Genomic DNA, 22601 nt, shown 5'->3' with positions numbered 1-22601 from the left:
ACTGACAACAAAATCATTGGTTAATCATTAACTCTAACACTATCTAACCAAAATAATGAGCATCATTTTAATACAACCCATTTAACTGGATAATTGTATGAGTTTCATTATATCTATATTAAAATTTCAGCACTTTTAAAAGACATGAGATTGATGGCCGTCTTATTTTCAGTATCTTGTCAAGCCAATGTCAATATCCTCAACGATTGTGAGGTGATTATTATGAGTAAAATTATGTACATTATAATGTACATGTAATATACTCTTTATTAATCAAAACAATGGTACTCTGTTCAAGTCTTTTAGGGAGGGTCTACTCAACAAGCTTTTCAGATTATGAAATCTGAATCAATAAGTAATAAATATAGTAATAGCATAGTTACAATATTTCAAAAGGTTTACAGCAGCAAAGCTGCTGGCGGTGGCGTTTCATCATTTGGGAAATGATTGTCTGGAATTTCTGGGGTGATATCAATACCCAGGTCTCAATTTTCCCTCATCCAAACCTCCACTTCTACTAAAAAAAACACAGCTTATGAAAATCAGGAGGAGGAGTAGATAATTTGAGCTCAACATTGACAGCTGTTGCTCATCATAGTCCCAGAGTTTGTTTACAAGCTTGTCTGGAATTTTCAATAACTGCACTCTCTTTACCACGATTTAAAATGCCTGGGTGGGAATTTTCTACTTCCAGCTGGTTTTGTATTAAATGCTCTCAATCTCCTTCGGCTGCACATTTCCTAAAAGAACAGAGCACAAAGGAAGGTGATATCTATAGTATGCATACAACCTTTCTGAATAGTAAAGAGGCAAACTGACAAAACCCCTTGACAGGATAGTGACCCAGTACCGGTAATTACGGCGCCTGTCATTCAAAGTGGAAAACCTGAAATCAAGTCATTGTGCCTGAAAGGAACTTTTGTGTCTCTTAAAAAATGGAAACAATTCATGCAAAACATACAGTGCACCTGATGGAAAGATAAGAGAAAATACAAATGTCTTTTGGTGTAGCAGTTTCTCCTTTTGTTTGTGTGTGTACCGTCCTAGAATGACTTGAGTCTTCTTACATTACAGATCGTTTTTGTACATGCTGCTTTTTATTTAAACCCCTTCTCATCCAGAAGAAAAACAGTATACATGACAGCATTCATAAACATTCTAACTCGCTGTAAGAAAACCTTAAATAAATAGTCAAACATCAGTTTCAACGACTGGACATGTAAAAATAACCCCTCCCACAAAAATGCATTTTAAAATCATACACATGGAAAAATACTCCAATGTGTATTCCCCACAAAGTATGACCCTTTCCCTATAAATATTCGATACAAAAAAATACATATGAAACAATAAAATTACTTAAAGTAACACTATAAAATAGGCACGCATAAACCTACAAGGTTTGAGTTTCAAAACAGCTGTAAGACGCTCAGAGGCCCTGCACCTCCCACAGCAGGATTTCATTATAAGCTACAGTGAACAGAAGGTTCCCAGACGGAGAGAAGTGACATGTGTGCAGTGAGTCACTGTGCTGCAGGAAGTCCTGGAACCTGCCGCTGGTCGACTTGATCAACTTCAACACCCGCTCTGATGAGAGATTATACAAAAAGTGTGAAATGAATTACACTTCTGAAATCTGACTTATTCACTGGAACCGTATGAAGATCCAAGAACAAGATCAGAGTTTACCTTTTGACCCCACAGCGATGAGTTGACTCTTACAAGATAGACTTAAGCATCCAGCCCAATCGGTCAGGGCAATCTTCTTTATTATCTGCAGTCAAGCAAAATATTGTATGAGATTACACACACATTTGCCCTGCATGGGTACAGTATAAATCAAGGCGTTGTGGTAGAGGGGTGAAGGAGGGGAGCTGCTGTACCTGTTTTTTAGGCAGGCTGTAGAAGGACAGCTCCTTCTGTACTCCATAGCCAGTGTAGACCACCATGCTGGGGTCTGCAGGGCAGAACGCAGCCAGACTGGGAGGTGGGCTGTCATCCTATAAAATATAATTATTAATATTATATTATAAATATATCATTATTAGATGTGCAAAGGTCTAACATGGACTGAACTTTATATTTCATTTCCAAAACATGCTGCAACAATATGCAAAATGCTGAAAAATTAAAAAATTGAGAATTAAATGGGCTAAAGTTTTTTCCTGAGCATAGACCATAAATTATAATGTTCAATTCAATCCTGTGAAATTATAATAAACATTTGATTTAACAAAGAACATCCTGAGTCTTATAAAGCTTAAAGGTTAAATATCAGCCTTATATCTTTATTATAATAACGACAAAAAAGAATCTGTTAAAGAGATCAAGAGCAGCACTCAACATTCGGAGTGATTTTTCTCTCATTATTACCATAAACTACTACTTAAAATACAGAAGGTACCCCAAAACAGGCCGGAGCAGGAAACGTCAGCCAGTCAAGCAGATCACATTTGTCCTTCAACCAATCGGCAGCCCATATACTGACTCGTCTGTCTGCACTGGCAGCCAACCACATCTCGTTTCCTTCCAGTCCGAGATTCTTGCACTAAGGATTCAAAGATAAAACACCTTCAGATACTGATGGAAAAAAAAAATGTCGGAAAATGTCAAAAGAAACAACAGATTTAAAATAGATTCCATGTTGCTTTTTGAGATTTTTTAGTATTTGTAACAAAAATACACATATGTTTAAATAAAGTAATACATATAAATAAATGTCAGTGTTGCTATTTTGTATTACTGATTAATGGATTGGTTTTATACCATATAATCATTACATCAATAAGGTACGTTATGTAAGAGTTACATTTGTAGCATTGGGTCTTTCCACGTGCTAAGCTTCAGACAGAGGTGCTATATTTTGGTTCTTCATGGACAATCATTCTAGGTGAGTACTGGGCTATTGTAATTCCTCCCACTGTTTCTATTGTGCTGCCATGGTAAGCTCTGGTAAAGCTTCACTCCTTGATCTGATTCAGTGAGCTGACCTGTTCCTTCACACACTGTATGGTCGTAATCGCCGCTCCTTTGTGGTCCCTGATGACACGCATAGTAGCTCCATTCACCGGGCTGCTGACAGCTACCAGACCATTCTTCCCCGCTGAAAGGATCACATGACCTGTGGGGGCCATAAAGAGTTAACATAGCCAAACTGGATGAAACTCAGCAGCTTCAATACAACATAAAACTTACAACCCGTAAGGTTGTTAAAAGGTGTGAAACAATCCTTAAAAGAAGGAGATAAAGAGACAAGGAAGACAAGTGAGGAAAAAATACAGTTACAACATTTAATTATAAAGTAACTCCTGTTCTATCGTAAATACAGAAGATGCAGCTTTTTGACTATCCTCTCTCACCGTAAGCAGAGTACTGGATGGCAGTGACAGCCACTTGATGGGGATGCAGCTTCATCTCCATTTCTGAAGAAGAAAGCCGGAAGATCCTCAGGGTGCCATCACTGTATCCTGCAGCCACACATGCGCCCTCCTTACTGGAAGAAGGGCTCCAGCATACGCAGCCACAGGCCTGACCCACAGAGGAAAAACAAGGAGGGGGTTATTCTAACAAGGCATATGCTGTCATGATCAAATTAAAAGTCATGAACAGGCTCGTTTCACCACAACATTTTAATTTGCTATGGTGTAGAAACAGAGAGACCACTAATTAGTGGAATAAATAAAGCATGCGAGTGTACACCATCCCTTTATTTCTAGCGCCCTTCATTGTGGATGTATCATAGCTCCCATGGGGTCAGAGACTACGTCTCAGCCTTCATGTAAGAGCCTTGGTGTAGAATATTTCTCCCATGTATTCCCTCACCTGATTGAGCACCTGGAACTGCACCACCAGTTCGTTGCTGGTGGCTGACCACACCCTCACGCTACCGTCCTCGCTGCAGGTGGCAAAATGGCTCTCGTCGGAGCTGAACACTACATCGTTTACCTGGACAGCACAGAGGAGTACACACGGAGAATGAATGTCAATCATGGATCGCCACGTTAATATTATCAGCAGGACAGCACTATTCCTGCATTCAGAATTATGCCTCTTTCTGTAAAGCTTTACCTTTTGCCCCAATCTGCAATCATTGCTATTTAAATAAAGCAACAACAGAATTGAATAACAGTTGAATAACACCAAAGCTTTGCCAGGGAAATTAATACAAACTTAATAAAGAAATAAATCAGATTTCTTTTCTTTAATAGCAATCCCCTTACACAGAATTTCACATAACGTCATAAAATGAAGGACCACAGAACAATTGATGATATTAAACTGGTGAAATGGTTAAACAGTCAAAATAGCAGCAAAAACACTGAATTAAAGCATCTCCATAATGAAATGTTTTCATTCCCTCCCAGGCTTGAAACCCCCCTAATGTAAAATAACTGGAAACTCAAAACAGCAAAATTGTAATTAAATTGTGCTGGTGGCACATTTCTTTTTCCTAGCATTTTGTCATCTACTCAAATCAATAAGATTGTCTGGGCACCAAAGATATCTGTAGTAAATGTCATCATGATCCATCCAATGACTCTCAATATATTTTAGTAAAACCCATAAATCAGCCTGGTGATGGCACAAGAGGTGAATTCAGGGAATCACTTCAGTCAGCACTGGTTTTAAAATAAAAATAAATAAAAAATATACAGTTCACATTTCAGTCAGAGTGGGCTTGGCAAACAAGATTTAGTGGAGCAGCACTCGGAAACAGATCCGTTTTTCCACATAAACTGATTGGTGGTGATAGTACATCTGTTAATAGCACATATTTTATTATTAAAGCTATAGCCTGTCAGTCTGGCCATCATCCCATTATGACTATGCTCAACAAAACACTCGTCTCCCTGTTATAAGCTATAAATCCTCGTCCCTGCTGCTGACACACGGCTGTGCCTGTGATTATTGTTCATTTCCCAAACGTCACACTGGTACCTTGGTCTTGTGCCCACTGACGAGCCGGATGCTGCTGTTGTCTGACCAGTTGATGTACCAGAGGGTTCCCGCTGTGGTGCCAACGATGCCCATGTCCATTGTGTTATCAAACGCTGCACTGACCGTTGTCCCATCCAGCATTATCTCCTGCTCCAACATCACCATCGCCCCACTGAAGGACACACCAAAAACTATTATCCCATTATTAAACGCACGTTAACAAAAAATCCATTCATTTGACACTTTTTGTGCAATTTGTTAGATGATGGATTCATCATCTACGAGTTAGACCTAGCAGAAAGGAAAAGTTGGTATAACTGCATTAAACCATGATTTGTATCAACATGCTTTATGAGTAAGCGAGCCACTGACAATCAACACATTAAAGGAAAACACCACCGCATTTCCATACTGAACTATGTTCTGCTCTGATGTTAGACGAGGTGATACATACCTCCCTCTCCTCTGTGCGTGCACTCAATGGCTCTTGCGCTAATTTGCTAGCATCGAGCTTGTCCCAGTATATTCCTTAGGATCCAAAGGGGGGTGAAGTTAGAAGCGACCAAGCACTTCCACGTTGTCCAGATTTAAATACGGTTACGTGAGTAGTTACACGACCCAAGTTTGGTTACACAAAATGAAACATGCTAATTTTTCTAAGCGGATAACAAGGATAACTATATAGTATGGCGGAATAACAACTGGAAGCACTTCGACGTCGGCGCAGTAATATCATCACTCCGCTCCCCCTCTTGCTCCCCCTCTTACTTCCGTCAATAGAACCTACGTGACCTGCACGCCGTCGCCTGCACCAGCTGTAGTAGTTTGTGCACAGTTGAGGAAGCATCAGGTTGTAGTAAGATAGTTTGTGAACAATCAAACATCATGGTTATAACGTGGATCGTACAGGGTTGTGAAAACAAGCAGAAGGTACAGTATATAGTCCCGTCATGTTTTGAGTGATGATATTACTGCGCCGACGTCGAAGTGCTTCCAGTTGTTATTCCGCCATACTATCTAGTTATCCTTGTTATCCGCTTAGAAAAATTGCCATGTTTCATTTTGTGTAACCAAACTTGGGTCGTGTAACTACTCACGTAACCGTATTTAAATAGGGACAACGTGGAAGTGCTTGGTCGCTTCTAACTTCACCCCCCTTTGGATCCTAAGGACAAGCTACATGCTAGCAAATTAGCGCTGCGCGGAGTGCGCGCAAGAGCCATTGAGTGCACGCACAGAGGAGAGGGAGGTATGTATCACCTCGTCTAACATCAGAGCAGAACATAGTTCAGTATGGAAATGCGGTGGTGTTTTCCTTTAAGTAAACTGCCTTTTAAAAAGGACAGTTCTGTCCCAAAAATAAAAAAAATGTTTTTTATTTTTTTTATCTGACCTAAAGTGCTATTTATCAGTCTAGATTGTTTAGGTGTGAGTTGCCTAGTTGCAGAGATGTCTGCCTTCTCTCTTAATTTAATGGGCCTATGTGGCACTCGGCTTATGGTGCTCAAAGCACCAAAAAACACATGCGTCTTCATTACAAAATATAATTAAAGAAAAGACTATTGCCTAAATAAGACAGGAAGAATCATAATAATCATAATCATATTGAGCTACAGACCTGTCTTTCCTATTGCCGACCTTTTCCTGAGGCTTCACACCCTGTACGGGTTCTACCTCCCACAGTCGCAACCAGCGGGTGTTGCTGCCTGTCAACAGACGGTTCCCTCGACTCAGCAGCACTCCTAAAGCAAGAAACCATACCAATCCTATCACAAACTGTAGAAACCCAGGAAAAGCATCTCTTTAATACAAGTAACTAAAACAAAATAATGCTGTTGTGTTTTATTTTCTGTAAAAAAAAATGTATTGAGCTAAAATATATCATTATCCAAATTTGATGGTAAGAATATACAGAGGATCCATTTGTACCAATCTCTCCCTCATCAGCTTCCCAGGTCATGAAGCAGCGCTGTGCGTTTATGTCCCAGGCGCAAACATGTCCTCGATTGGTGGCCGTAAACAGAAAGCAGTCCGTGTGGTAGCACAGAGCCGTCAGCTCCACATCACCCACCTCCGCTGCTGCTTTCACTCTATGGACCTAGTGTGAAGGAGTGGTTAACATACATCAACATGTATTACCAAATGTACTTAAGAGGACTGCAGACATCACACGTTTAAGCCAACAGAGTGGTTCAGGGGACGAGATCATTTGAGAGGGTTCTGCCATCTACGCACACATTCCTTCCTAAATTAAGTGTTTTTTCTGTGGTAATTTACCTTGAGGTCTACATCCAAGCCATGCGTGTCCATGAGGCAGAAGTAAGCCCCTTGGCTGCCCACACAGGCCAGCTGGCTGGCTACAGAGGGGCTGAAGGCTGCGTCATGGATCGGTCCCGACACACTCACACTGGACAGTAGCTGAAAGGTCGTACTGCTCCACAGAGCCACCTCGGGGTCAGAGAAGTCTCCTATGGGGCATAAACCAGTGGCCAGTAGCAGTAGATTAAAATGCAGAAAATGGCCAATTATGTTAAGTACCGCAAAACATTCAGTTTAAAACATAGGAATGATGGATGCAATCCGATTCAAATTTTACTGACCAACAGAGAGAAAGAAGCGATCATCCCTGGAGAAAACGAGACTCTGCACTCCCCCCTTGTGGTAGGAGATAGTATTAAGACAATTTCCACTTTGGATCTCCCAAATGCAGATGAGGCTCCTGCTACCATTAATGCCACCAGCTGCTGACGCCACTGTCTGGACAGGAAGTAAGACAGACACAGTTCACCTTCAGTTTGATCTACAATTCCATGCTGCACATGTTAAAGCAGCCTGCTTCATAATCTTGGTAAACTCACATGAGAGTGAGCAACACTGTTTTTGTTCCCATTTTTCACAAGTTGAATTAAAAGATCCAAGATGGTTTTCTATGCACATAAAGGGTTAATTACTCTCAAATTCTGGTCACAAGTGAGCACTTCTATGCCAAGATAATCCATCCACCTGACAGGTGTGGCATTATCACGATTATCAAGGGCTGATCATAAATAAATAAAAGGCCATCTAAAATGTGTCGTTTTATCAAACAACACAACGTCACATATATCCCAATTTTTGAGGGAGGGAGAGACTGCAGGAATGTCCACCAGAGCTGTTTCACATAAAGGTCTTTTGAGAATCTGGCAGTTCATCTTAAACCCTAATCTATTTTCCAAGATAAGACTGCACAATTTATAATGGCCATTTATTTTATCTTCTTTCATTTCTTGTTATCAACTGACCACTATGTGTCTCTGTGTCCTTCTGGATTTTGCCTGAGGAAGATCTTAGCAAAACATTGCCTTGAAAAAAGAAATAAACTATTTATTTGGAGCATAGCAGTGTGTAGACCTCTTTTGTGCCCTGCAGTTATGTGCTTCAATACTGTGATGAAGCAGTCTTGTGATTTATTTTGGCCGCCACAATCCTTTGTGTTGATTGTCATACTTATTTTACACATTAAGTGTTTTCAGAGCACCACTTGGAGCCAACGTCTGTTCTAAAAGAAGGGTGCTGACACTCTCCCATGACGAGTGCTGAACAAATAGAGCTCCCACAAGTGTGTGAAAGTCAATAAAGACTCGAGGACGTTTCCTTCTGCTCCCACTTGGCAAAATGACTGAAGCAAATGCATTAAGGAATCTCCTGCAGGAACTAACCAGCCGTGTGATACCTGATTTCTCCTCCTGCTGAGCTGACCTGCTGAGGACTGTTCAGTCTATTTTAGTCTAATAATGCCCCATGGACATGGAAAATGTGCTCACAATCTGACCATCTGCTGTGATACTTCCGCATGCCACCAAATGTCCATATTATGTATTATATATATATATATATATATATATATATATATATATATATATATTCTTGAAATTTGGACAGTACACAGAAACATTTAAGCAGCTATCACATGAAATGAGATCAGTGGTGCTTTGGACAGACGCACACAAACAAAGACCGGCACATGAGACCGCCTTTCAGTGCAGTGAAAGACTGTGGCATATAGAGATTACAACACAATATTCCTGTTTTTTTTTCCTGTATTCGGTTAAAATAGAACAGCAAGTTTTTGGTCGCTCATTGTTTTCAGAACAGTTGTGTGATACGTAAATGTTCATAAAACATTTAAACAAATTCTCATGCCCAACAGGGACGACAGTACCCGTCTAAGTTTTCATTCTAGGTCATTCCCACAAAGCACTTTTAAAAACACAGTACCCTCTAAAATACAGAGTGGTGTTAATTTACTTTTTTTTTTTTTTTTAAATGCACCTTCCATTTTACAGTGAACACACAAACACAAAAGATATCTGATGCCGCCCTGGGTCAAGTTGCCTTCCCAGAAAACTCTGGGCAGTGTTTTGTCCACTGCTCAAAACCCAGATGCTGATCCTTACTTTGGCTGAACAGTTTAATATTCTGTTCCCTTAAATGATTTAGCACCTTCATACTTCACTGACTGCTTATCCGAGTATGGTTCAAACCGTTCTCTTAGGTCATCTGGCACTAGCTTCCTAAGTGTACCAAAAGGAATTATAAAACATATGGTGAGGCAGCTTTCTGCTGCTACGCACCGAGCGGTGAAACTTACTCCCAGCACAGACAATCAATGTCTGTTTTTCAATATTTACTATACTAGTTTTATGATTTTTTATCTTCATTTTTTAACATTATTAACTTGCTTTACTACGAATATTAGTCAGATTTTTCCCCGACTTTATTTATTAAATGTATTCATTGATTTCTTACTCCGTGTTCTCCATTTTAATACCTGCAGGAGGACCCAAAAGACCAGAGTAGAGTGTGACCCTAGTTCCTAGTCATTACTGTCCCTATCAATGACCCACATACTGTGTATTAAATCACTGTCATAACTGTGACGTTTAGAACTGTGAAAAATACCTGTGCATCATGTGTGACTGCAAGACAAGAGATCTCCTCGCTGTGGCCCTGCAGGTGTCTCTGAGCTCCTGTATCAAGGTACTCCACCACCACCACACAGCCACAAGAGTATGCAAACAAACCTGCAACAGAGAACAAGGATTACTGGATAGGGCAACACAACAAACACTCCCTGTTTTTGTAAGCAGACAGGGGAGACCAAGCATTTATGTATTTTATGATTATAAGTATAGCATAATTCATTTTACTTAGCAATATTTCATATTTGAAAATAAGCCGAGGCTGCAAGAGTTCTATTCCCGGGTCGGGTTCGGGTTCCTTCTGTGTGGAGTTTGCATGTTCTCCCTGGTGTGAGCGTGGGTTCTCTCCGGGTTCTCTGGCTTCCTCCCACAGTCCAAAGACATGCAGGATATAGGGGATGACTAAATTGCCCGTAGATGTAAATGTGAGTGTGAATGGTTGTCTGTCTCTATATGTTGGCCCTGTGATAGACTGGTTACCTATCCAGGGTGAACCCTGCTGTCACCCAATGATAGCTGGGATCAGAGCCCCTTTTTCATATTAAAAGAAGAACCTTTTATAGTGGTGTAGCCCCAGTCCTCCTGAATAATATTACCCCATAGTTTTTGTTTTACTTTCAGTATATTATAATAACCTTGGTCAGGGCTCCACACCATGTTGCCACGCCCATTGCCATTATAGCCGATCACTGCTTTCAGCTTTATGCCCTCTTCTCCTGGTTGGGGAGCTACAGTAGCCTGGATCAGAGAGAAACAACAGCAAACATATAATACACCCAGGGACTATTTTACCATTATATAAAGTGCTCTTAGTCTTTACCTTATCAAGAGTGGAGGTCTTGAAACGTGGGATAAAGTGCCTGTAACAATTGGGACGTACTGGATTCTTCCCTTTCAACTCAACTAAATGACAAAACAAGAGTACAAATATAAAAAAGGCTCCATTCTGCCATAAAGAAGAAAACATGAAACAAAAGAAAATCAGTTCACTGTTTATGCTGAGCAATGCGGTGGGGCATTTACCAGTGTCCATATGACCAGATGTGTTGACCAGCTCTGTGACTTTGAGGAAGGACTTGGTAGCTCTGGGGTCAGAGACAGAGTCTGAACCAGTGGCTGGGATTGAAGCAGTTGGGATGGTCGCGGTGTCATCACAACTTGACAAGGAGCCCAAAGCTGTAGGAGGCAAACAGGAGAGACGATATGACCGAGGGTGACAATAAATATAATGATCAAGTCCCTGCGTCCATTGCATAGGCTCAGAGGTAGAGCGAGTCATCCTCAGACGATTGGTGGTTCCAATACCTGCTCCCCCAGTCCGTATGCTGAAGTGTCCTTGGGCAAGATACTGAACTCCCCGAAGGCTGTGCCATTGAGCTCCCATTGTGCAGGCAGCTACTCTGCCATCAGTGTATGAATGTGTGTGAATACGTACGTATATGTAGACTGAATGTAGTGCAAAGCCTTGAGTAGTGGAAAATACTATACTATACAAACGCAGGTTAACTAACCATTTACCGTTGTTAACCGCTCTTGCAGCCATTAGCAACAAATATAATCTTGAACATCAATAGGCTCTTTTCACAGCAGTCATTTTGACATAATTGCAGGGTCACAAGAGTTGTAATTGATACAATTAATTATGTAAATCCATTGAGCCATACCAGGACCCTGGGTCACCTAAATGGAGCACGGCCATAATTAATGCTATTAATTACTGTTGTGTTTATCCTGCAAATACCTTTTTTTCATGCAACTTGCAAGACATCAGCTACAAATGTGTATGTTTTTACAGCTAATTCTACAGTTAGTGAAAGGATGTGCTGGTGCATCGTTTTAAGAATGAAAAGGAGAGCTCACCCCCCTGGTCAACCTGGTCAGGAGACCTGACGTCCAGTCGTGGCGGCGGTGAGGAGGGGAGGGGCACTGCCTGTCGGGGCATCCCATTGGACAATTGAACTCCTCTCACTGCAGTGTCTGGTTGCACTGTTACATGAAAACAGAAGTCCAACATACGTTTTAATTACAAAGAATGTTTGAATCAGGTGTATTTTAAATGTTTTGCAGCATGAATGCAAACTCTAAATACCTGATTTAGGAGCTGAGATGGAGCTTAATCTCAGAGGGGGGCTGTGTGAGGACATAATGGACATTTTACCAATAAATCTTGTAACACTCATGTTTGTAACAAAATTCAAACATGGAACGGAAATTATTACCAGCTGTCAGTCGAAGAGTCAACAGGATGTGCCAGGAAATCCCAAAGGAATATGGCGTCTCCCACCGAGACTACACCCAGTTGGTCAGGGGTGAAGCTCACCTGGCGGATGGGCTGACTGTGGCCTATGAACATCTGGTACAGAGAAACACATTTTAGTTGCTACTGACACTAAATAAACTATTAATTCTCCTACTTCTAAATCAAATAAAGACGACATACTTTCTATAACAGTGGTGAATGCAACATTTTACCACATAATTGCACAATTTAAACTGTTCTCCTGATTTTGCTTAGGTGCTATTGACAACATCCATTGCCATCACATCACAACACTGCTGGTGCTCGAAGCACATGCGCCCTCAATGGGTTGCCAGCATATATATATAAAAAAAAAAGATTTTAAATCTTGATTTGTTGACTACCTGTGAGTTTATATCAAGCTGCATGTTATAATCCCACACTTTCACAGCATTGTGTCCTGCTGTCAGCAGGAATCGACTGTCCTCACTCACAGCCAGGGACGAGCACTGGTGTTTGTGTACCTTAGAAACCTGTCAGGAGGACATAAATCCAGTCAGAAAGAAACATACACAATAAAAAAAACAACATTATTACTGGATAGAGACAAACTGTAAATATCATCCAAAAGTCTTGCTGCTGTTAATGTATTTACAGACACCACATTCACATTTAACTAGTGAAAAAAACGTTTCAGTACTCGAGTAAACCGTCATTCTTGCGTTACCTCTCGGAGCACACGGCCTGTCTTGGTGCTAACCCAGAGGATCTTGTTAGCAGATGTGGCGACCAACAAGGTTTGAGTGGAGGCCGGAGAGAAGCAGACCCTCAGTGCAGCATCAAGACGGGGACTTTGAACATCCAAAATACTCACATCAACACGGAGCAACTATAAAGAGATGGAATGTGGACCCAAAACAACATACAGTAATAAGAACTATGATGAATGTATTAATGAATTGGAATGTGAATGACAAATATATTTGTTGATTTTCTGTATGGTGTACAGTTTTGTGGACAGGTGATGTTGCCTCACCACTCCTTTGTAACTGCTACCTTAAATCTTAATTTACACGAGCAATGCGACAAATGACATGGATCTGAAAGGTGACAGTGAGCGAGATACCTCATCCAGAGACTGTGAGTCAGCGATGGTGACAATATACTCTGTGGGGCCGATAAAAGCCAGACTGTCACTGCTCACTGTGAGAGCGTCTGGAGCGCGCTCAGTGCCTCGGGCCACCACATTACCTAGCCAATCAGGTACAGAGAGAATCAAACAACACGGTTATTGATGTGCCTGATATACACAACATATGAGAAATAGTATGCATGGTCTTACATCTGTTTGTGCATTGGTTTGTGCATGTGTATACTTACACACAACTCTGATCACATTGTGGTCTTCCTCGGAGGCGTTGTAAAGTCCCAAAGAACCTTGGGAGTCAGCACTGTACATGAACTCCCCATCCAGAGAAAAAGCAAGGCCCACCACTTCACCTCGGTGCTGCCTATGTATAGAGAAGCAAGAGCACAAAAGAAGTAATTTACTTTCTTGGAGGACACACTTTGAGGGCTTTTTTAAAAGCAAAAACTCAGATGAGAATTTCCCATTTTCATTTTAATGTGCAGTCAAAGCCGCATATGTTATTTATGTTGCAATAGAATGGTGAATGTGTGCCTTTACCATCAGTGCCAAAGTAGGTTTACTATTCCAGTCACTTTATAGTGTGTTTTGGTATATGTGTAGCATCAGGTGGCATCATGATAATCATAATGTTGTGCCTCTAAAAACTGGCCTGCAGCTTAAAAAGGCTTAGCTGGGAAGACATGTATCGAGCTGAATTTCCAACTAGTTTGACCCACCTTGATATATCATACAATAGCATATAGTAAAATAGCGCCCCTGCAAGCTTCCATGTTATTTTGACATACTTGTGTTCAGCCAGCAGCTTGGCACTGGAAATGTCAAAGACTCTGATGATGCCGGAGCTGAAGCCACAAGAGAAGACCTGTTCGCTGGGATGGAAGGCCACCGAACAGGGCCTGTCCTCTGACACAAAGTCATACAACTAAGCACAGGAGACAACAGGCAGTCAGTTAAAAAAGAAAATAAGCCAAGGGTGAACAGAGGCAGTGTCAGTCTCTGTAGGTTAAAGATATACTCATTAGTACCTAAATATCACCTTCAAATCAGTAAAAAGAAACATTTTTAGTTAATTAAATGATTTCCTCCCAATAATATCCATTGTGATTTAGGTTGTTACTAGGGCCTGAGGCGTGTATAGTAAAATAATAATAATATATATATTTTATTCTTCAAAACAGGGAGTTTGGTGCTCAGTTTTGCCAACACACCCAGAGGACTTGACACGGATCACAAAACAATCTGATAGAGAACAAAAATATCCTTCCATGGCTTTGCTTCAACAGAGAAAGAACAAATGACAAAAAGCCCCAAGGAGTGGCAGTCTATTTTTTTGTTATGTTTCTTAAGTAGGATTGTGTATATGAGACTTTAGTCTGGTTCAACAAATTGAAAGACATGTTGAATATATATTAACAAAGCATTCAAGGAGTAGAATCTGATTATTATAAACCAGTAAAAATTATCGATTGACCTGATGCAAGGAATCCATATTCCAAACGCGCACTGTGCCATCGGAAGACGCTGTTGTGAGATGCCGACGGACGCCATCCACACAGAAGCCAAGCACAGTGTCCGCATGTGACCTCATCAGCGTGTTGTAACCGCGGCTGCTCACATCAAGGAAACCCAGGTTACCAGTAGAGGTGGCTGCCAGGACCTGAATGCTGTCTGATGAGACTGACACCAAGCTGACAGGTCCCTCATGCTCTGAAAAACGACAAGTGTCGGACTCATTCTCCAAATAGATTGTTCGGGTGTGAAGATGTGCACATAATGCATGGATATGAATTCTCCTACACAAATACAATGATAGCCAAATGCAAATGATGTATTACATGTCATAGGTGTGTTTGGTTTATCTCTTTTACTGCTAAAATGTAGCAAATCTCATAATGCTGCTACAGCAGAGGGGATGATCCAGCTACATTCAGTTACATGTGTTGCTAGAGAGCCCAATAAGTCTGAATCCAATAAAGTATGTTTTCTTAAGTCATTTGGTGACAATAAATGTTAATGTTTGAATATTAACTACATTTTTTGTTTAAATATTCACAACGTCTTTGACCTCTGCATAGGTGGAAGATACACAAAACTACATGATAATGTTGGCACTGTCAATCAGGACAAACCACACTCCCCCCTGTAAACTACAAAATTAATTGCCTAAAGATTCTATCACTGCTACCTTCAGCTACTGCTGCAGGTAAATATTATGCCACCCCACTGTGCCTACCAGCCTCCAGGATGATGGCAGAAAAATCAAGGGGCCAGAGCCGCAGGAAACCATCTTCCGAGCCCGTAGCACAAAATGACGAGGACACACTGATACTGTTGATAGCAATGCCTGGACCTGGGAGAGAGAGAGAGAGAGACACACACAATGATAAACTCAAAGACTCTTTACAAAGTTGTATCCCCTGCTTTAGGCTACGTGTTGACACACCTGTGTTGAAAGTAAATTTCTCCCTGCGGTTTGCATGCTGATGCTGTGAAGGCGACAGCCTCCTGACATTTCTAATAACAACTCTGCTGTAGTCGATCTCAAAGATATAGCCACTCCGACTGCTGGCGAATCTATGGGAAGACAAACACAGTCGGAAAAAAGTCATCTTTGTTTTCTAAAGATATGGATGAGATGTATACTTCTTTGAATGGTGTGTAAACTTGGATTGTTTGAGTGACTAGTTTGCTTACTCACAGTGTTCGCTCATCAAGACGCTGGTTGGAAGAGCTTCCCTCCTCGAAGGCCACATCAGTGAAGTCCAGTGAGTGGTATTCACCCAGGTTGACAGGACAGGAGCGCAGCGTCCCATTCCTTACTCGCCATAGGCGAATATTGTCTCGGCCACATGACACCATCCTGGAACCAACACACTCACAGATTAAGAGATCAAGAGATCTAATTTGCTCACAAGTTGGCATAAAGCCTAATTCTTTCCTGCTTCTGAAGCTACAATCTTTTCACCTGTCCCACTTTCTTCCCAAGGCCTACACCTGCCGGCACTAAAAGCACCCGACACAGGAAGTGTGTGAGAAGGACATCGGTCATTACACCTGCAGGAACTCTTTTTGCAGAACTCCTCATAAACATCAACCCTTTATTTGCTGCAGACCTCAGACATGTAACAGTAACCATGGAATGTGTTGATCTTTGGCCGTTTACATTATTAGACAAAACAGATACGACATTTACTTTTATCAGGTCAATGGATAAATGAACATATGCATAAAAATGTTCTCAAATACACAAAGATTCACTGTTGGCTAAACAAAATAGTAAAATACACAACTAAAATATAAACACAGAGATGGCAGGGTACCTTGTGTCATCAAAGGAGGCAACCTTCATGGTGTGGATGTCCACATCTGTGTGTGCTTTGGCTAAGACGGTCACCTCTCCACCTTTACTAACATTCAAAGTGTTCCACACCACCACCATCTATGAGAGGTACATTTAGGACATCAAACACAGACAGTCAGCGCACCGACTTGTTGCATCATAGACTCTAATAAGGGGAGTTAGTTAGTTTGTTAATTGTTCCAGTCATGTATTCACAATACAAACATTTACATCACATTATGATCAAATTAAATTCCGAGGCTTAGTGTACCATTAGTTCTTATCAAAGCACTAATCTTCTTTTCTTTTCAAATATATAATTTCCCCTGATTGGATATCTGCTCTCCCTCAGCATGTTATTTAAAATTATATTAGCCTAAGTAATGATACAAGGTGTTGCATCTTGATCTGATTATACCCATGGATCTCCCTACAGATTATGAGAGCAGCTTGTTCTAATTACCATTACACAATATTCAGAAAACTAAGCCCTTGAACTTTCATGTGGGAAAATTTGCATTTGAGGCTCTTACTGTTTTACAGTGGCTGTCTTTACCCACTGCACAGAGGATGCCGCCACCGTTTGAAAAGCTTCAAAGAAAAAAGACAAATATATGTGTGAGTGAGTAGCGCTCAAATTTAGCGTAGCCCTAATTGCCTGGAGTAATTAAGGTTTATATTATCTCAAGTATGTTGTGCATGCGTGAGTGCATGTGTATATGCAGTTGGTTACCTAAGAGATGATAAAGAATGACCATGAATCCTAAACATGGCAAGACAGCCTCCTTTGTGGTAGTCCCACACTCGAACTACACCGTGGTTGCCCGTTTGCGCTGAGGCCAGCAGTGTTGTGTTGCCATTAAAAGCCAGCGCAGACACCTACAGAGAAACACAAGGACAGATATTGTGAATCGTTTTGTAATGAACACACTTGAAATGTCTGTTTCTTTACAGAATCTGACTGCATTAGAAGGCCAGGACTTTATTTAGGACCACCAAGGTTGACAAAACAGGCCTGTCTGGAAGGTTCTAGGCCTGGATAAACCAGTATTTCACACTATCTAAGATCCTGTTGCCTCTGCTGGTGTATGAAGTGCTTATAAAAAAAGTTGCTCATGGTTTCATAGACAGGAGAAGCTCTCCAGTAGAGAGAATCCAGGGATCCAAAAGTGGCATCTCCCAGCATCCAGGTTCAAACAGGCATGGTGCTTAGACCAAGAACTGGAGGTGAGTCACGGATAAGGCTGAAGGCACTAGTGGGGTCCATAGCAACAGGTCATGCAGGCAGAGGCTACTTCCCAGTGACCAGGGTCAAAATTAGCAACAAACGTTGCTAAGTCCAGCAAATGTTCAAGTCACGAACACCTTCCTGCCCTCGATGTTCTGGAAGAGGATTCTTGGATTACCTTCTTAGCAGCTGCCAAAAGCCCTTGGAGACAGGCACTATTGCTGTTTAAGGCACTCGCTGAGTTTAGCCATGACTGTCAACACCAGCAAGGACCACCTCAAAACCAAAGACCATGACGTTCCTCAGAGCCAGATGGAAGTCCAACGAGAGGAAGAGTGCTAAGTAACAGCAGCTTGTGGAAAAGTGTATATTTTGTATTAAGAATCTTAAGCTGCATAGTAGGCTTACAAGTAACTAATACGTTCAAAGCACAATATTTCAAGCTGAAAATCCTGGCTGGGTTGCCTGAGTGAGAGAGTCTAATGTTAAAATACCGGGTGACCCCATGTTCAACCACTGATGATGCATCCCAGCCAGCTGCAGAATGCATCCTTCATCTTCATCAGGATGCTGCCAGGAAGGAAGGAATTTTGGAAGAGATTCTACAGTGGAGGAAGCACCACACATCAAAGCTCATTTACCTTATCAGTGTGGCCAACGAAGAACCTCTGCTGGTTAGAAGATATCTTCATAGAGACGATAATTGCATGACATGGATACACAACTGCATCACCCGATTTGCTCCACAGGGCCTACAGTGTAATAAAGCACAGCTGTTAGCTCTCCAACCCTCTTTTATTTGTGACCTTCAAAATCACAATGTATGTTAAGCCAACTCCATGTGAGCGTACACATTTAGTAGTGGCTCCTCCGAAGCCGATGATTCGGTTGAGCCTGAGAATGGGATCTGGAAGCAGCTTCTAAGGAGAAGAGCAGAAAAAGTAGAAAAGATTTAAAATGAGCAGCACTCAAACAACTGATGTCACAGCACCTGATTTCATATCACGCTCTACTGTCTTAATCTCTCACCTGCTGTCTGGATTCTTTGAACGATGATAGAGGGAGAGGATGTGGAACTGGAGTGCGAACGAACTGGGGATATAACAAGATCAACAGTGTTTCCTTTGCTGCCACAAAACTGTACAAAAGGCATCATGGAGTCAAGGACTCACATCGGATGGAACGCAATGTGCAAAAGGAGAGAGCAATGTGGTATATCATGGGTTTTCATATGCTTTTAGGTTTTGGTTGAATGTACAATCTAGTAAATATGAAGCTTCACCTCTTCTTCACTTTCTTCCCCATGTTTGCTGAAGCCGTCCTCGGGATGGACATGTACATGAACTCCCCCATCATCGGTATCCCAGGGAAGCCTGGGTGTGAACTGCTGTGAACTGGAGCATGTTGACTCTTGCTGATACTGGTCATCATTCTGGCAAGTGGAAATTACACCCAGCTCTGGTATGTTGGTCACCACGGGGGGTTGATTCCTTGGGAGCTGAGAAGACAGAGGGAGAAAACTGACATGTGCCATATTTTCACAGACAAAATTCAAGCCGATGATCGACACTGAAGTCTTACTGATGTTGGAGTAGTGATCCTCTGGATGAGGGACACACGGTCCTGAACTGGTTTGCTGAGGTTGACACAGTGAGCCTCCTCCCTAATAGGGCTTGTTTCTTTAGACGCACAACCTGGGAGAGAAGTAATATGAAAAACAGTCATCTACAATATATTCCTATTATATGTGTTTTGTATAACAGCTTGGTTCCCACTTATCCAGTAATAGTGTTGTTGTTGTTTTTTCTTCTTCAACTTATTCTAGTGAATAAATAATGACAATTTAACAAGCTAGAGTGCAATTACATATATTATAATTTTTCAAATATTAGAATTTCTTGTAAAAGCAAGCGAAAAAAACTATTTTTAATATATTTTTAGCCATGTTTTAAGGAAAATCACAAAAAGCCAAGAGTCTTCATGCAAGAGCAATAAAAAGCTTTAAATTCTGTATGATGAGCGGTGTGATATTCCATGACTTACGAGCCTGGGGCCTGGGGTTTTCTTTTTGAATGGAGTCAAAGGGTGACTTTGTTCCCTCTGAGGGAAACCTGTAGGGGTATAACAAGATGAGGGACTACACAGCAGTATACGGCGACAAAGACAGGCAACTTAAACTTAACAATATAACTTAAATTCATAACAATATAGACTGCAGATCTTATTTTATACAACTGTTTTTTTTAGCAAATCAATCTGATAGTCATATAAAACAGCTAGTAGTGTGATATCAAAAGAAAAAATCCATCTCTGAATCTCTGTTAAAAGGTGTTTGATACAATCATCAAGCATGCTGTGATAACAAATTATTAGTGTTTCACCAGTTACCCAAATGGGGACAACAAAGTACTACCAGACATTCTGGGCCCACAAGTGACAAAAAGTGTCTCAGGGTAGATTTAGCTTTTATCACAATTTACATTGTACATTGTGTAGGTTTGTGTAGGCTGTACAGGGAGGTTACCATACCTCACATAATCATAGAGGTCATGCCAGGAGCCTCCCTTGGGCACAGGATATGACATGTCTCTGGGAATAGGACCTGTGCCCAGAGAAGAAGCCAGACCCCTCAGCTTGGCTTCACTGAAGGAAACTCCTGTTGAAAGAGACATACATGTGAAGATGAGAGAAGTAAAGATGTCATGCATGCACTAAGAGCACCTTATTCATACTATCCTACCAAAAGGACTTGAAGTGCTCTCAAAATATTCTCAGTATTCAATGCATTTATTTAAATTGAGTGGTTCGAATAAGCAATGGGTTTAAGGTTAACAGAGCTCTTTCATGCAGAGCCTCACCTGGATCAAGCAGAAGGTCGCTGGTAAACATGTTTTTCACTGCCATGTTTGCACAAAGCTTAATGCTCTTTAGCTGGCTGTAGCAGCGGTTGAGGTAGTCAGAGAGTGTGGACTGTAAATCCAGCATCAGACAAGTCCAACGCACTGAAGTGGGAGCTGGACCCACCAAACCTGGACCACATAAACATAAAATACTCTCTGAGATATTTTACATTATATACAACTAACTATCAAAACAAATGCATATTAACAATTGCTCACATCAACATAAGTATGGTAGCATTTTTGTGTGGACGTTTTTTTTACCATGTCTTGCGGATTTGGCTGTGCTTTCATAGACTGAACCCTTTGCAGCTCCACACAGAAAAGGAAACTGAAGCCAGGTAGCCGTGGACTTGAACTCTTTGAACATGTTGGAAAAAGAGATACGGACGACTTGGCCTTCCTACACATCACAGCACACACAGAGTGGGGGAAGGAAAATTATCTACTTTTAATCTATTTAAAATCGATGAAATAAGTACGTTTCTGGGTTTTCTTTTGTACTGTTCCAAAATGTTAACATCTACAGTACATATATCCCACTGTCTCAGCAGAACACACGATACAATGTGACATGCTTTAAAAAAAAATCGACTGTATTTACCTACATTAGAAACAAGAAACCCCAAATAGTACACAGAGAGAAACTCCAGTCCCCTGACTATCAATACGAAAAGAAAAGGACTATTGTTTAGATAGCATTGATATAGCATCTATCAATACACTTAATTTCATCACACCTACCCAGGATCATTGCATACAAATAAGGTCAGATACCTCCACAGAAACATCCAGGTGGACCACAAAGTATTTGCCAGGGGTTGGCCTGAAGAGAAGGTAGAAGTAGCGCCCTGTAAGCCCCAGAGACTGGTTGACGTTTTTGGGTACCAGGATGTAGCCGTTAGCAGGACCATGACCTCTGATCCTGAACACTGAACACTTCAGTCTCTTGTCCTGGAGGAGTTCAGCGAAAGTGGACATAAAGTTGAGTAATTGTACAGTGGTACAAGAACTTATTGTTAAATGGGATACTTCACACAAAATCAACCCCCTTGTGCAGACTTGAAAGTTGGCAAGAACAAGAAGGAGACAAAAGCTGTTTATTTAGACATAATATAACTGTTTGGACATGCTACAGACTTGATTTAAAAAAAAAATGTATGTTTTTCAGTGAAAACTGTGACAAACCTACACATGTATTTTACAGCCACCCTTCAAGCCAAGTGTTTGATATTCAAAAGATAGTTTTGGGGGTTCAAATATGACTTTAAATATCGCATTTATAATGAGTAGCAAAGTTACCGTGTAGGTCGACACATCCCCCTCTTTCGCCGACCTTTTCCACTCTTCCAACCGGACATGTTTGAATATGTTGACGTAAGGATGCTGCCAACCTGCCAAGTCAATACACGGTGACAGCCAATCAATAACAGCATCGACTAGTTTCAAGTTATGCCTTCTATCTAGCAGTCTTTGCTGGTGTATAATGTGACGTATCCATACCAAGCGACTTTTAAGTAAAAACCTTCATAGTTCAGTTTACCTTTGGAGGCCATTGATAGTGAATATCGCAGATGGAAAAGCCACCTGTTGCTGCCTCAGTGTTGACGTTAAATCACAAGCAGCTGAGACGTTAGTTAGCAAACGGGCAGCTAAATGACCGTAAAAGCTCCTTCTCCGTTCCCCACAGACCGAAACGATAAAAAACATTTAGTTTCACGTCATTGTGAGACGCGAAGGCTTTTCCAGTTCTCCGGGGTAACGCTGCCGAGTGGACGGGTTTGTTTGTGAAGTAGCTGTTTGATTACTGGAGCAGTAGTATCCTTCCCGCTCCAGCCTCCGCCG

General features: G+C 41.3%; 1 protein-coding gene across 1 annotated transcript; it reads right to left on the bottom strand.

The window, feature by feature from the left end:
- Positions 1-1084: 1084 nt before the first annotated feature.
- On the bottom strand, positions 1085-22587 carry wdr90 (WD repeat domain 90). Its single transcript, XM_084040042.1, has 43 exons — positions 22300-22587; positions 22059-22150; positions 21534-21710; positions 21021-21159; positions 20715-20885; positions 20386-20512; positions 19900-19967; positions 19438-19550; positions 19139-19354; positions 18886-18948; positions 18708-18776; positions 18498-18608; positions 17362-17507; positions 17162-17219; positions 16609-16727; positions 15987-16148; positions 15732-15862; positions 15522-15638; positions 14760-14995; positions 14074-14210; positions 13519-13649; positions 13265-13389; positions 12866-13027; positions 12543-12671; positions 12119-12252; positions 11989-12029; positions 11760-11885; positions 10923-11075; positions 10720-10802; positions 10535-10637; positions 9880-10001; positions 7539-7695; positions 7216-7406; positions 6868-7036; positions 6557-6680; positions 4939-5110; positions 3823-3945; positions 3360-3528; positions 2991-3121; positions 2405-2548; positions 1884-2000; positions 1690-1774; positions 1085-1587 (listed from the first exon to the last, which is right to left on the bottom strand). The coding sequence occupies exons 1-43, from the start codon at positions 22310-22312 to the stop codon at positions 1430-1432; spliced, it is 5514 nt and encodes a 1837-aa protein (XP_083896168.1). The 5' UTR covers positions 22313-22587; the 3' UTR covers positions 1085-1429.
- Positions 22588-22601: the final 14 nt, after the last annotated feature.

Source organism: Eutrigla gurnardus (assembly GCF_963514095.1).
Source record: "Eutrigla gurnardus genome assembly, chromosome: 22".
Classification (NCBI taxonomy): Eukaryota; Metazoa; Chordata; class Actinopteri; order Perciformes; family Triglidae; genus Eutrigla; species Eutrigla gurnardus.
This window is presented reverse-complemented; position numbering and strand designations above follow the sequence as displayed.

What these genes read in the sequence shown, in the direction of transcription:
- wdr90 (XM_084040042.1), bottom strand. An exon ending in CAGGCCGTGTGCTCCGAGAG is followed by an intron (nt 12,672 to 12,865) that starts GTAACGCAAGAA and finishes TCCTCCTGACAG; the next exon opens with GTTTCTAAGGTACACAAACA. An exon ending in TACAGTGTGTGAAGGAACAG is followed by an intron (nt 2,549 to 2,990) that starts GTCAGCTCACTG and finishes TTGAATCCTTAG; the next exon opens with TGCAAGAATCTCGGACTGGA.